The sequence below is a fragment of the Caretta caretta genome, chromosome 22 (genome assembly GCF_965140235.1).
Source record: "Caretta caretta isolate rCarCar2 chromosome 22, rCarCar1.hap1, whole genome shotgun sequence".
NCBI classification, from domain to species: Eukaryota; Metazoa; Chordata; order Testudines; family Cheloniidae; genus Caretta; species Caretta caretta.
The window spans coordinates 17,759,723-17,774,305 of NC_134227.1; the positions used below are offsets into that span (position 1 = coordinate 17,759,723).

General features: G+C 58.9%; 1 protein-coding gene across 5 annotated transcripts in view; it reads left to right on the plus strand.

Annotated features, from left to right (window-relative positions):
• Window positions 1-14,583, plus strand: part of MCAM (melanoma cell adhesion molecule) — a 35,753-nt gene that overhangs the window by 15,273 nt on the left and 5,897 nt on the right. For 3 of the 5 annotated variants that reach the window (XM_048827726.2, XM_048827722.2, XM_048827725.2), the window contains exons 2-12: window positions 6,586-6,716; window positions 7,144-7,354; window positions 7,910-7,980; window positions 8,315-8,402; window positions 8,762-8,944; window positions 9,374-9,501; window positions 10,017-10,173; window positions 10,536-10,657; window positions 10,994-11,135; window positions 12,307-12,428; window positions 12,642-12,780. In XM_048827726.2, coding sequence (XP_048683683.1) covers window positions 6,586-6,716; window positions 7,144-7,354; window positions 7,910-7,980; window positions 8,315-8,402; window positions 8,762-8,944; window positions 9,374-9,501; window positions 10,017-10,173; window positions 10,536-10,657; window positions 10,994-11,135; window positions 12,307-12,428; window positions 12,642-12,780 — 1,494 coding nt within the window. The remainder of the gene's footprint in view (window positions 1-6,585; window positions 6,717-7,143; window positions 7,355-7,909; window positions 7,981-8,314; window positions 8,403-8,761; window positions 8,945-9,373; window positions 9,502-10,016; window positions 10,174-10,535; window positions 10,658-10,993; window positions 11,136-12,306; window positions 12,429-12,641; window positions 12,781-14,583) is intronic. The other 2 variants (XM_048827724.2, XM_048827723.2) reach the window with 2 other exon arrangements.

Below are 14,583 nucleotides of genomic sequence, written 5' to 3' on the forward strand. Positions count from 1 at the left end.
CCTTTCCTACCTCTCTGGCTCCCCCCCCAGTTCTGGATTTTCCAGCCCAAACTCCCTCCTGGCAAGGAGTCACTGCAGGCTAGTTTCCTTTGTAGCACCAAACACCCCTTCCTTCCCTCAGCAAATGACTGCAAACTACTTCCCTATAGACCCCAGCTGCATTCAGCTCCTGGGCTTTATACAGGCCCCTCCTGTCCCTGTTCCTGTCCAGCTGAACCTCCTCCCTAATTAATCCCTGCTTCCTGGCTGCTCCTCCAGATGCAGCCTGGGCCGTTAATTGGCCCAGCTCGCCACCTTAACCCCTTCAGGCCTTGTGCGGAGCAGACACCTCAAATCATCTTCACACCCTCAAGCCTATAAGCCTTGGGGGTGGGTTAGTGCAGCTGCCTCCTGCCCTGCATTTGCCTGAGCAGGGCCGGCAGGGCATCCCTCTCTTGTTCTGCTTCACCCACTAGGAGACCCAGATTATCCTGGTCCTCCACAGCACCCTAAACTTTTCCCTTTGGTACTCTGGGTCTCCATCATCTATTGGCAGGGCCTGGTCCGTGGCTACTCGTTTCTCCTGTAGCACCTTCACTTGCCCCACAGGATCCCACAGCCCCCTTTCCCTCAGGCCCTGAGTTCCCAGCATAGCTTGCTTCGCTTCAGTGGCAGTTCCTGTGTCCCTCTGGGCCCCCTCCGTCCTAAGCATTTTATCTTCCAACTCCTACCACCCTCTTCTGGGTGCCTGGTTGACCACCTGCCGGGTCCACAGTCATCCCCACCCCGTCTACCCTGACAGTCTCCTGCATGCTCCAGTCCCCAGACACCCCCCTTCTTTTTTTCCAATCTCACTGTGGCCCATGCCTTCCCCTTTGCTACCCCTTAAGAGGGCAGGGCCTTTTTATAGGGCCAACTTCACGGCACCCAAACCAGCCCCTTGTCCTTGCCTTGTCAATAGCCTGTGCTTCGCCCTTGTCTATTCCTGTCACAGTTCATACATGGGCATCTCCTTCTTAGGGGCCCCCGCTGACCCCAGGCAACACGCGCCTGTCCCTTCCCTGTTCTACACACACGTTGGACTCTTTGGGGTTTCTTGTCTCCTTGCCTTCCGAATAAGGCTTCTCTCCCCTATACAGGCAGGGCTAGTCATGTCCTTCGCCTGCAGGTACAGCACTTCTCTGGCTTCCCGGCCCCAGGACCCTGTCCAATCTCCCTCTCTGTGCCCTTTGCTAATCTCTTTCCATGGGAGCTTAAATCAATACAGCTGCTGTTCAGCCAGCCGTGTGTCCAATAAGCATTGGCCTGGGCCTCTCACTCTCTCTGCGAGTTCTCCAGCACCTGCCTGCTCTTTGTCAGCCCCTTCCACAGGGGTGGCGACTTTGGGGTCCAGGCTTGGAGGATGCATACTGTAGCTCCATTGTCTCCTCCCAACGTCTCCTACCCCTCCCTCAGGGTGTGTGATCTCTGCTGATCTGCCTGGAGAGATGTCGCCTTCACGTCCCAGACCCCTGTGAAGCAGGCTCGAGGAGAAGAGGTATTTCCAGGGAGCCAGGTGGCCTTTTGTCCAGCCCTGTTTGTTCAGCTCTCCTCTCTGGGGGCGGCTGGCAGAGCACACGCAGTCCTGGACAGGTGGGATCTGGCAGCTAGCGTGACTGGGGAGAGATCCTGCTGAGGGACAAGCGGTGCTGGGACGCTCAGGATGGGAGCTGGCACCGCTGGTCTGTAATGCTCCTGGGTTGTCTGCCCTTAGACACAACCTCCAAAGCCACTTGGCTAAGCCACTGCCCCATATCTGGGCCAGATCCTGCACTGATGGCCCTGTGGGGCGAAGTGGCTGCCAGGTGCAGGGGTGGGGAGGGGTTCCTTGCCCTGTTATCCGCGGTTTCCTTCAGTACTCAGGAGAGGCCTGGCCCCATTTCCAGGAGCCCCAGGGGCAAGTGTTCCCTGGGGCCCTTCCTACTGACCCCCTCCCCAGCTGGGAAGAGAGTGAGACAGGATTAGGTGGCTCTGGGGGGCAGAGAGGCGGCTGGTCTGGGAGCTCTATCCAGCCTCCCGTCCCCTTCCACAGATCAGGATGAAGCCCAGCGGGAGATGGGGGCAGGGGGAGACCTGCAGGGGGATTATCTGCGGCTTCATGACCCCCACGCTCTCCTGTCCCAGTCCTCTAGGGGGGCACAGGGCGATGAAACCCCCTGCCCTGGACCAGAGCATTAGGATCCTGTGGTTTGATGCTGGTGATGTGGTGCGGGACATGAGGGCCTGGCATGGGAGGTGCCAAAGGCAGGGGGCACAGCCCCGGGCAGGAGACTCGGGTTTGCTCTTAGCAGGTTTCACTCCAAGCAGGTGCGATTTCAAAGACCTTGTTCTCGCTCTTCAATTAGGAGCCATTGGGGGTGGCCCCCTCTACGTCCCCTCCACTGTGACCCCATCCCCTGCTATATCCTGGCTGGGCCCCCTGGTGGCATCCCTTGTTCTGTGACCCCAGCCCCCAGGGTGTAGCCCCCGGGTGTGTCCCCTGTACTGTGGCACTTGGGGACCTCTGGCCCTAAGATGCGTCTCTGGCACTCTTCATAACCGGCAACCCCCACACACACCCTGGCTGCGTTCCTTTGGCTCTCCCCCCGCCCTGTGACCCCACATCCCCCTTGCTGAGTCCCAACCCCCACATATGAACTCCCGAGGCTGTGGCCAGGGCACCCTGGAACCCCTGCATTCAGAGCAGCCGCCGTGCGTAGCTCCCCCTCTGGAAACGTGAGTGGCCGGGCTGGGACAAAGGTCCCTTGTGTTGGGGCCAGTGCAGGACAAGGCGCTTCCTGTCTAGAGCTGCATGGCAAGATTTGGAAACCACTTCCTGTGCCAGGCGCGTGGCCAGCACCGGAGGGGCGGGTGGTGTTATAGAGGGGGGCGCTCGCCTCTTGCCGTAACTGCCCCATGACCACTCCTCCGCTCAGCACCACAGCCCACTCCCAGCTGGGATCCCGCCTGGTGCAGCCCCTCCCAGCTGGGATCCCGCCTGGTGCAGCCCCTCCCAGCTGGGATCCAGCCCGTGGCTGATGGGGGGTGTGCAATCTCACGGAGGGTATTGCTGGCATTTGGGGGTCCCCTCGCTAAAGAACGTGGGTCACTCCCTGCAGCAGGGCTCAGGATGACTCCTCACGCCAGGGGAAAGCAGACTGGTCCAAAGCGGTGAATCACTGAGTATCTCCTGCCTGCAGCCCTCTCGTCTCTGCTCCTGGGGGTGGGGGCTCTGAACTGGGGGGCTTTGGAGACAGGGTGTGACCTGTGGACAAGCCCTCTGGGGCCACGCCTGCCTGTCTCTCGCCTGTGGGGGGCCCGTGGCTGGCTGAATCCTCGTGGCCACCAGCCTGCCAGACACCCAGTTTTGAGAGATGTGCTTCGGTCGGTTCTGGGAAGCTGAGCAAGCTGGCGACCTGGGCGCCGTGCTGGGGGGGAGGCTCGGCACTGCCCCCCCCCCGTGTCGGGGGCTGCTGTTGGCGTGACTCATGGGCCGGGCTCTGCAGCAGCATCGCTGGCTCATCCCGGTTGCGTTGGCTGTCACCATCCATCACTGGCTGGGAGCACCAGCTCGGCCCTGCTGGGGAGAGTCCCACGTGCAGCCCTAGTCGCTGCCTGGGAGGGGCAGCTGGGCTTAGACTGGACCCACGGGTGCCATGGGGCTTCTCCCCAGTGAAGGGTGAGCTGGTGGCTGCATCATGGGCAGCTGGAACCTGAGAAATCTCTCCGGAGCCCCCCATAGACGTTCTGAGGACCCAATTGTTTGGAGGTGCAGGGGGCTCCCTCTCTGCTCCCCACGGTCGCTGTCCTCACTCATATCAGGTGCCCTTCATGACCCTTTGCAATGTGGGGTGACCCCCCACTCTGGGCACCCTGGCTGTGTGGGGCAGGCTGGGCTGATTCCTGGTGCTGTGCCCACCCTCTCCAAGCTTCTTCCCTGACCCTCCCACCCCGCAGGGGAGCCCTCTCATCTCTTGTTAATTGCAGGGCTTGGCGCTGTGCAGACCCTGAGGTTCTCCCTGCCCTACAAAGGCCATGGATGGGAGAGGGGGGCTCTGTTTGCTGGGCAGATTAATCAGACAAGCTGAGGTCCTGCAAGCAACAGATGGCACAGATCACAGCCACTTCCCCGGCAGATCAGAGTCAGTGCTGGGGAAGGCTGAGGCAGGATTGGCTGTGGGCATCCACCGGTTCCTCAGGCTGTATCTGGTCCTTGCCCAGACCCCTAGCATAACACCCCCTCCCTGCCATCCTCTACCTATGCCCTGCCTAGCCCCCTGCTTTGCGCCCAGGGGAAGCCGGTAGAATTTCCTTGGTAGTGCAGCTGGGAACCAGGACCCCTGGGTGCTGGCTGTGAGGCAGAGAGGGGGCGTAGGTTCACAGTTGGAGGTGGAGGAGCCAGGACACCTGGGTTCTGTTCCCCATTCCAGAAGGGTGAAATCCAGGGGTTAGTACAGGAGATGGGGAATCAGGACTCCTGGGTTTTACTCTTGGCCCTGCCAGTGATCACCTGCTTGTCTTTGGGTGAGTCCCTTCCCCACACTGTGTGCCTCAGTGTCCCCGTAGGGGAGCAGGGTTAATGGTCCATATACCTAGGGCAGAGGGGCGAACAAGGGGTTCCAGCCCTGCTTACATGGGGGGTGGATTGGTGATTCCTCTTGCCGGTTGCTCCATGAGCAGCCAGGGCCACAGCGGCTTAGACACAACCATGCTGCCCCCTCCATCATGGGTGGGATGCAGCAGCCTCCCTCCACCATGGCCCACGCTAGGCCGGGCACGACCCCCTCTGCTGTGGCAGGTGCTGCCTCCTGCCAGTCTCAGCCCCCTGAGCTGATGGGTGCCATCTCAACCGGGAGCCCCCCTCTTCATGGCCAGAGCCCGGGCCCCTCGCTCCCCAGGCCTGAGGCAGTGGTGGCCCGAGTGATCCTCCACCTGCCGGGGCCGGATGAAGCTGCGGATGTGACTAGGAGGCCAGGATTTCCCCCACGGGGGGTGTGTGTCATGATCCCGGATGCCCTGCATGCCCCCCGTCCCCACTGCCAGCCAGGCCACCTCAGACCCAGCAGATGTCCTAACAAAGGGGCTGCGGCCGCCGACTCGCGCTCAGCCAAGCACAACATCCTGCCCCAGAAGTGAAGTCATCCCAGAACATGGGGGGAAACTGGGGGCGGGGGGGGAGGAGCAAGGCAGCCAGGGCACCGCCCCCCCCCCATATAACTGTCCCCCTTGTGCTGCTCATTGCCTAATCCCCACCTGTGCTGCTCTAATCGGCATCTGGAAAGTGACTTACTGGGCTCAGCTGCCTTCCCCGCGCTGGGGGTTGGGGGGAGCTGCTTTTTGCACCCACCCTCCTGTGGGACCATTCTCCTGACTCGATCAGTGCTGGGGGCGGGGGGACACCCAGCTGCAGGGGGCAGAGAGAGTATCATGGAGGGCCGGAGCTCAGATTCCAGGCCCCATTCAGCCATGGGCCCCTCTGGCTGGGGAGACTATGGAGGGGGGGCCACCTGTGCCATTGGGAAAGCGACCGAGCCCTTCCAGATTTGTCCCACCCAGCCCCAGACAGCTGTGCTCCCCCTGGCCTCAGCTGGGTCCCTCATGGGGAAAGGCCTGTGCCCCAGCCCGCTCCCCCAGCAGCCAGGCCCTGCAGCCTGGGCTGGATCGGAGCCAGCGCCCCTGAGAGGGGAAGGAAGCAGAGTGTTCCCCACACTCTGTGATGAGTTTAGTGGCCTCAGCTGCTATTGTCTTGACCACAAAGGTGTTCAGCTGCTTGGGGAGAGGCAGGGCTGAGATGGCCCAGCTGGGGTTAACAAGCTCTCGCTGGGTAAGTAGTGACCCCCACCACCCCATGCCCACCCGCTTGGGCAGGGCCGGGGCGACAAATGGGAATGGGAGGGGGCTGGGGACGTGGCTGCACATGGCAGGGTAGCTGGATGGTAGCAGTGACTGCTGCCTAATGGGAACCATCTGGGGCGGTGTGCGGAGAGTAACCAGGAGCAGAGCAGGTCTAGCAGCTGGGAGTAGGGAGGATGGTATGGTGGGGGTGGAGGGTGCCTGGGAGGTGTGGGGCTGTGCTGGCTTGCAGGGGTGGGGTCCTGGGTTGGTTTGGGGTCAAACAGGGCTGGTAAGGTTTGTACGGTGCTTGGAAATTGCCCCCCACTCTGGCACTCAGCTAGCATTCTCCTCCTGGGGCGCCCCCAGGGGTGCTGAGCTCACTCCAGGGCACTGGCAGGCAGGCCAGTGTTCGCACAGGGATCTCGCAAACAGGAGCCACGCCGCTGTGGGCAGTGGGGTCTGTGCGCCAGGCCATGGCATGGTGCCCCCAAGAGTGCCAGAGCATGGTGGGGGGAGCAGATGAGGCAGCTCCTGGGGGCAGGTTTGTCCCTTGTTGCTCTTTGCTGGGGGGCTTCAACTCCCCCCATCTCACCTCAGGGGCCAATTTTGCTGTTTGGCCCCAATGGCATGTAGAGTCTTGTCTGTCTCTGGGGGTGGGGAGGGGGGAAGGGGATCCGTTCTCCTGCCCCCCCCTTGCCTCAAGCACAGTGTTTGTGGGGCATCCCCCCCCCCTCACCTTGTGCCCTGTCTCAGCAGGTGGGGCCAGCAAGGTGGAGGTCTCCATGCTGGAGGTGGTGGAGGTGGAGTTGGGCCAGACAGCCAGGATCCCATGCAACTTCTCCCTCCCTGAGGCGAGCGACTATGCCTACATCAACTGGTTCTATGTGAGTACCAGCACCCGCAGGGGGGCCCGGGGTGGGGGACTGCCGGGGCAGGATCGGGGGCCCCCAGCGGGAAAGGTCAGGGGGGACAGCGATGGGGCAGAAGCAGGGGACACTGGAAGATGTAGGCGGGGGGCAGAAAGGAGGGACTCCCATGGGAGGGTTTTAGGGGAATAAGAGCCCTAGAGCAGCTTAGTTGCTAGCCTGGCGAAGGCTGGCGGTGGGGGGTCCTAGTCAGAGCGAGACGGTCTTGCCCCTCTCCCCGCCTGGCCCCTGGAGGAGATCCCTCCCCACACGCCAGTGTCCCAGCCACCTTGGCGCTGTGCTAACAAAAGCCTCCACCGCCACCCAGTGGCACAAAGCGGGCCCAGCAGCTGATGGGTCCTGGGCTGGAGTGGCGAGTCCCTCTAGTTCTCGTTCCCCTCTTTAGATCGACAAACGCAGCCGGACGAAGATCTACTATATGGTCCGTGGCCAGGTCTTTGAGGTGGACACGGAGTACAAGGGCCGGGTGGCCATGGAGGATGACTTTACCCTCACCATCAGCAGGGTGACCCTGCAGGACGCCAGGACCTTTGTGTGCCAGGTCGGGGCGGGCAGCTTAGGGGTGGGCGAGAACCGGACCAAGCTCCATATTTACAGTGAGTGCCACTGGGCCCAGAACCGGGGGAAGAAGGGGAGAAAGAGGGGCAGGGCGACAGCCTCTGATTGGCATCTCGGCCCAAGCCCCTGCTCTGGATGCTGCTGCTCAGGGACACCAGACAAGCTGACATGCTCCTTTCCCATCAGGGCTGCCTGCCCCTGCCAGGGCTTTGCCCAGGGGCACGGAGGTTTGGAGGCTGATTTAAGCCGGGAGCCTAGGGCAGGGCAGCGTGTGCATGGCTCTCCCCATGCCATAGTTCACAAGGCGTGGGCATTAGTGAGAGAGATGCTGCTGCCCGCTCCAACCCCTGCTGCCATTCCCCGGGCATGTGACATGCCCTGTAGGACCAGCCATGCTGCCCTCGCTGGTCGCAACGCCTACCTGTGCAGTGGGAAGGCGGGAACAGGCTCAGGGTGTTGAGAACAAGGGCTGGGTCTAGTTCCCCCTTCCGTGGTGCTGGCTCGGCCTGGGGAGGGGCTGGGGACTTTGCCTTTCCCCTCCCTCTCGGTCCACCTGGCACCAAACCCCTGCCTGGCATGCTGCTCTTTTCCAGAAACCCCGGAGCCTCCTGAGATTCAGGTGAACGACGCGGGCATCCCAGTGACGAGTAAGGAGATCCCAAAGGTGAGGGGAGCCAGCTGCGCCACACAGAGCCTGGCTAGCACCAAAGGGGCCAGAGCACTGCTGGGGGGGAAGCTCACAATCATAGATGCCAACTTGTCCGGCATCTGTGGATACTCAACCCGCCCCAAGCCCCGCCCCGACACCTATGCTCACAAGGCTGGCAGGCACCCAGAAGAAGGTGGGACACTACTGGCAAGAAGCTCACAGTGCGAGCAGGGGTGGGGGGAATCCTAACTGCCTTGTCCAGGTGCAAGCTGCACCATGTGCTGTGTGTTGGGGGGTACTAGGGGGCACTGGAGGTTTTCAGCACCAAGCGCTCCCTTTGCTGTCTCAGATCGCAGTGTGCATCAGCAAGAACGGCTTTCCGGCCCCCAACATCACATGGTACAAGAATGGAAGCCCCCTGTGGCAGGATGACACAAGTAAGTTTTGGGACCAGCTCCTTCTCCTTGGGCTGCTTAGGTACGTTGTAGCCTGGTGAGGCCAGCCCTGGGGAGCTGGGGTAAGGGGCCTGCCAAGGCAATTCCAGGACCACAATGCTCAGGATAATCCTGTATCCTGCTGCAAGGAAGCTCACAGCAACGGAGTGCCCATGGGCACAGTTGCGAGAAGCTCACAGCAATCCTGCTCAGCCCAGGGGTCGAGAAGCTTGTGCATCCCCATTCCTTCCTTCCAAGGGCTGGATCCTAGAGTCAGGGGCGCAGGGGTGGCTTTGGAGCCAACAGGGTCTGCAGGTGCCTAATCCTTCTTGGCACTGCCCCCATCACCTGCTTTCGCCCAGCAGAAATCAGCATCCTCTCCACCCTCATCAAGGAGTCCAGCGGGCTGTACACGGTGAGCAGCACCCTCTTTGCCCGCGTGAGCCGTGAGGACCGCCAGTCCCGCTTCCACTGCGCGGTCAGCTACTGCCTGCTGGGGGCCGACCAGACTGCCGTGTCCGAGAAGGTCAACGTCACCGTGTTCTGTGAGTCTGGGACTGATCAGCCAGGGCCCGGCCAGCCCAAGGGAAGGGGAGTGACTCTCCCTACTGGCAATAACACTCCCTGTGCTGCAGGGTTGATGCTGTAACTTCCATGGCCCCGCCTGAACGCCGTACGGCTGTTGCTCTGCATGGGGATGGTAGCGGGGGCCTGCAGTGATCCACCCCCCAGCTCCAGGTGTTGCCGGAGGTGCATGGCAACAGGTGGCATCTGCTCAAGTCTTGGCCCCTCACACTTCTGAGCGTGGATATAGGTGGAGTCACTCTGCTCTCCAGCCAGAGCAGCGCCCCGTCTATCAGATTCCCCCTCTCCTGTTTGCCTCTTGCTAGTTTCTCAAGGACCCCTGGTCTGTCCGCCCCACGGTCCCGGCTGAGCTGAGGCTCTTCACGTCTCTCTCTCTCTCTGCACCCCAGATTCCACGGAGAAGCTAAGTCTGGTGATACGCTCTCCCCAGCCGCAGGTGCGGGAGGGGGACGAGGTGACGCTGCACTGCGAGGGGGACGGGAACCCCCCGCCTGAGTACAACCTGCTGAAAGTGCAGGTGAGCAAAGGGGCAGGGCAGCTGGCTGGGGCAGGCTGGCTCTGGATGCCCAGGGGCTGACAGAGTGTGCCTTGAATATGGGGCTGCCTGACAGTCCCTGTCTGAGCTCCCCCCATGCTGTCTCTGTGCTCCCCGGTACACCGGGGTCCTCACCCTTCCTGCGCTGGTGGGAGGGCTGCGGGTTCCACACACTTGCTACACCTGGACCTGCCCCAGTCTGGGAATCTGTTGCCGAGGGGTGGATGGCTCAAGGAAAGGGATAATCTCTGTGCCAGGGCACCGGTTCCAGCCCCGCCCCACGCAGAGTGGGCTTGATCAGGAGATGGGAGGCAGAGCCTGGCACCTCCCTGCCCCCCCCCCACACACACACTAGGGCACCAGTTCCAGCCCAGCCCAGGGCAGGGGAATGGACTACGGGGCCGCAAACCAGCAGCAGCTCCCCCCTGCTCCCGGTGCAAAGGCGAGCCACGCGTGTGCCCACGTACCCTCACTCCCATCTGCCCTGTGCCCCTCAGGAGGGTGCCCAGGCTGAGGAGAAAGACCTAACCTCCAGTAACGGGGTGCTGATCCTGCGGAAGGTCAAGAAGGAGGACAGCGGCCGATACCTGTGCCGGACTTTCGACCTCGACTCCATGGCGAGCCTGGAAGCCACGGCGGAGCTATCTGTGAACTGTAAGGAAGGGCCGGGGAGGAAGGCGGGGAGGTTCCCCTGGGCCCTGTGCTGTCCCAGCCCTTCTCCCATTGAGCTCCACATGAATCTGTGCTGTGCTGCCTGCCCACCACCCGCCCCCATCCAGCACGATGGGCTGGCGACTCAGGGCCCCGTGACCCCAGCTGACCGGACGAGCGGTTCCCCAGTGGGGGGGAGGTGGCATTTGAGAATGGCCGCTTCCGGCTGCCTCCACCCAGAGCCAGCCTGTGTCCATGCTCCGGGCTGGCTCCTGGGAACCAGCTTCTGTTCTGTACCAGAGACAGCAAGCCCTAGGCCACACGAAGGGCGCCACGTCTCATCCCCACGCTTGCCCTCTCCCTAGACCTCGAAGGGCTCAAGATAACCCCTGAGGGGCCCATCCAGCTGCAGCAGGGAGAAGGCTTAGCCCTGACCTGTGACGCCAGAGGCTCCAAGCCCTTGGAGTTGCGGTGGAAGAAGGAAAAGGTAACAAACAATGCGGACGGCTGCTCCCAGACAATGGCACAGTGCTCCCCTTCCAAAGCGGCGCTGGGACCTGGGCACAGTGCAGGAGAGGCCTTGGCTGTGCTCCAGTGACCTGCAGAGCTAGATGAAACCTCATTAATACTCACCCCGGGGCAGGACATTCCCTGCCCGCTAACCCCAAGGGGGTGAGAGTCTCTCCCTGACCTCCAACAGCAGGGCTTTGAGTGGAGCTGGAAAGCTTGGGAAGACCCAGCTGCTCCCTCAGCCATGTGCTGCTCCCGGGCAAGAGGCGGGGCCACAGCAGTCAGACACTAGCCTGCTCGTTTCCTGTTCCAGAAGGGGAAACTACTGGGGCACGGAAAACAACTGAAACTGAGCAACGTCACCCTCGAATCTTCCGGCAACTACAGCTGCGAAGTGTCTGTGGCTGGGGTGCCAGGGCTCTCCCGCTCCAAGCAGGTGTACGTCGCCGTGCACGGTAAGAGCCAGCCACCGCCATATCCCTGCCCCCCCTTCCTGCACAGGCTGGGAGGGGACAGCTTCGGGGGGGGGGGGGGAGAATCCAGCAAGGAGCCCATGGAATTGCCCTCGTGGTACACACAGCCCACACCCGACTGCTTCCACCCCAGCCCTGCTGGTCCCTGGGAGGAATGAGCGGGCAGAGAGATGAGAGACGCAACCTCCCAACATCCTGAAGGGCGTGGTGCATCTCCCCTCACCTGGTCAGATGGCTGCAGGGAGCCCATGTCACAGTGCTGGACAATTGCACCTGTATTTCCCCCTCCATGGGCCCTTGAGGGCACTCACTCTAGGCTCCTGGCTCCTCAGTTGTCACCTCTCTTGGGCAGAGACTCGCATTTCTCTCCCTCCTGACTTTTCCAGGTTTTTCCTCCTGAGTTTTTCCAGGCTGCAGTTTATTCCCAGCAAGCCAGAGTGCCTGAATAGGGCACAGTCCATGCTTTGCTTCCTCGATAGAGACTATGAACAGCTGTCATTGCCAGTAGTCACAAGTCTGTGCACAGCTCTTTCTAAGCAAGCACATTTATTCTTAAGGTGAAAGCATAACAGAGAAAATCGATTACAAACAAGCAAAGAGCCTCTATGCAGAGGTCATCCCAATTGCAGCCTCAGGTTCGTCAAACCCCACACCTGGGTTTTCCCCACCGTTACAAGTTCATAGCATCTCAGATTCCAGACAACCATAAATAGCTCAGTCATTCCTTTGTACGTCTTGGGCTTTGATCTTGGCTTTGTGTACTAGGTGATCAGCAGACAATGGCTCACTTCACAGGATGGAGCTTCAAAAGGCTGCGGTTTTGCAGAACCAGAGGTGGGGAATTTGCATTCCCCCCAAGCTCCCCCAGGAAAAGCACTAAACACATTTTGTTCCCAGACACTCTTCTTGCCTGACCCATTGTTCAGTATAGTCCTCTGAAACACACACACACACACCCCGCTGTCACATCTCCCCTCAGGAGGTTGCACGCAATTCCGGCCCACAATAAGACAAACTGTTCATCGATTACAATGGGGCCCCAAAGATACAAAAACGTAATCCAATACAGTCTCCCAAGGACACTGCAGGAAATTGTCCCATCTGTCCCAGGCCACGCTGACACCTCTGCTTTGTGTTTCTTCCTCCCCCATAGCAAAGCCACAGATCAGTCCCAAGGATTCCCTGGTGCCCGTGAAACAGAATGAGCTGGTGACCCTGATGTGCAGAGCTACTGCCCTCCCTGAGCCCACGATCACGTGGAGCATCAATGGAACGGTGAGATCCACCCGCCGGATGCGGTGCAGGGAATGGACCTGGGGGCTCGGCAGTGGTTCTTGACCTCTTCCATTCAGGCGTCTCCTGTTACATATTTTTGGGGAACCCCCAACTAGGGAGGGCAGTCGTAGGCCCTGGTTGGGAACCCATGGGCTAGCAATCACTTCTTCCCCTCCTGAGCGGCATCCCTCATTCTCTTCCATCTCCCCCCAGGTCCAAAACCACATAGACCATCACCACATCATCAGCAACTTGACCGTCCAGGTCACCCCAGAACTGCTGCAGTCAGGAGTCACCTGCATGGCCACCAACAAGCTGGGCACTAGCAGTCTTCACATTACGCTGCAGCTGAGTAAGTCTCCTGGCCACCTTGACGGGGGAAGCATCCCATGCGGGAAATCCCCTTTTCTCACTCCAGACCAGACTGGAGTCCTCCCCTCCTGCTTTAATTCACAAAACAGAGAGACCATTTTTTCTTAATGATTTTTTTTTTTAATTTCTGATTAAAAACAAAATACACAAGATACCAAGAGCATCAGACAAGTCATGTAGCCTTCAATGCACGGGCCCACACAACCCCAATAGCGCTCAGCCTGCCTGTGAAAAGAGTCACGGTTCACCCAAAGATGGATAGAATAGGGGATCTGCAAAGGGGCTTTACATTCTCCAGGCCTGATGGTCATTCATGCCTCAGTGGCAGGGTATAAATGGGCCTCAGTGTAAATGAGAATTGGGCCCTTCTTCAGGATCAGAGCTGGTTTTAAAAAAAAGTAATACGTGTTTTGTCAAAATATCAGCAATTTCAATTTTTTAAACAAAGCTTTGGTTTTTGGAGAAAGAAGTGACAGGGCACATAAAATGAAAGTGTTTCTACCTGCTGGGTCCCTCGAATTTTCAAAAATCAGAAAATTCTGCCCCAAATATTTTTGGAGAGAAAAACTCTGACGGTGATGGAGAAAGACAGACAGCACCCACCTCCCCCTGTCCATGATGATGGTTCCACTTGAGACATTTCAGGAGTAGCTGGTCTGGCTTGGTCTGATTTTGCTGAAGTTCTGAGCTTCTCTGCCATTTTTAAAATCTTAATAATAATCTCTTCCTCTTTCTGTCAAGGCCTAATCCTGTCAAGTGCTGAGCATCCTCTACTCACATTCATGTCAATGGGAGTTGAGGATACTCAGCACCTCCCAAGACCTGATTCTCAGTACATGAGTACTCCCTTTGACTATTCACGTGCGCCAACGTCACCTAACATGGCCAGTCAGGAGAGACGACGGGTCCAGGGAAAGCAGGATTGACAAGACCTGAATTGCTAATGGAGGAGGAACTTTTCCGTCTCTTTGTAAAAGTCAAGTTTTCCTCTCTGCCGTGAACCTAAATGTACATAGAAAAGAGATCACTAATACCATAACAGGGAGGGCCACTTACTCTCTATTTACAACTAGTAGGAAAAGTACTCCGATTGTAGCACAAACCCACTGTGTCCTCAAAAGGCCGGAGTAAGTAGGTAACAAGGAGTTCTCACTCATAGCTGTTTTCACTTGAAGAGAGCTCAGCTTTGTGAAGAGAATCAGACATGTGGAGAGAATCTTTCTTCAATGGTAGGATTAAATTTATTTCCCTGGTCTCTTGCTGCACTGATGGAAGAACGTGTTGGTTCTTAAGCATTTGCTCTGGGTTCAGTTCCCTGTGGATTACAAATCTAAAAGCCAAGTCCACTTTGCAGGGTATGAAGCTCCCATCTACAAATTCTTCCATAAGGGCAAAACGTGAATTCTAGAGTTAGTGTTTACAAAGTCTCCATAGGTTATTACTGGAGCTGCTGTGCACCACAGTCCAGGATCAGGGCCCCAATGTGCTAGGTGCTGCACAAAGTGACATTCCCTGCCCCAAAGGGGTTACAATATTTCCTTGGTTGCCTCACGCCAAAGGGTGAGCTAAGGAGAGGTGACAGACTGAACTGTAAGATTTAAAGCTCGGTTCTACTTGAAAAGTGACTGTGAAAGAGGCATGTGGGGTCAGGGCGGGGGGAAGAGGGTTCATTGTAAAGTAGTGATTTTCCTAATTTGCAAGTTCAGCCCTGAACCGAAGAGCTGCTGGCTTTGATTGGAGCTCAGGCCCGATTAACAGCAGAGACTGGGCAGTCAGAACTTAA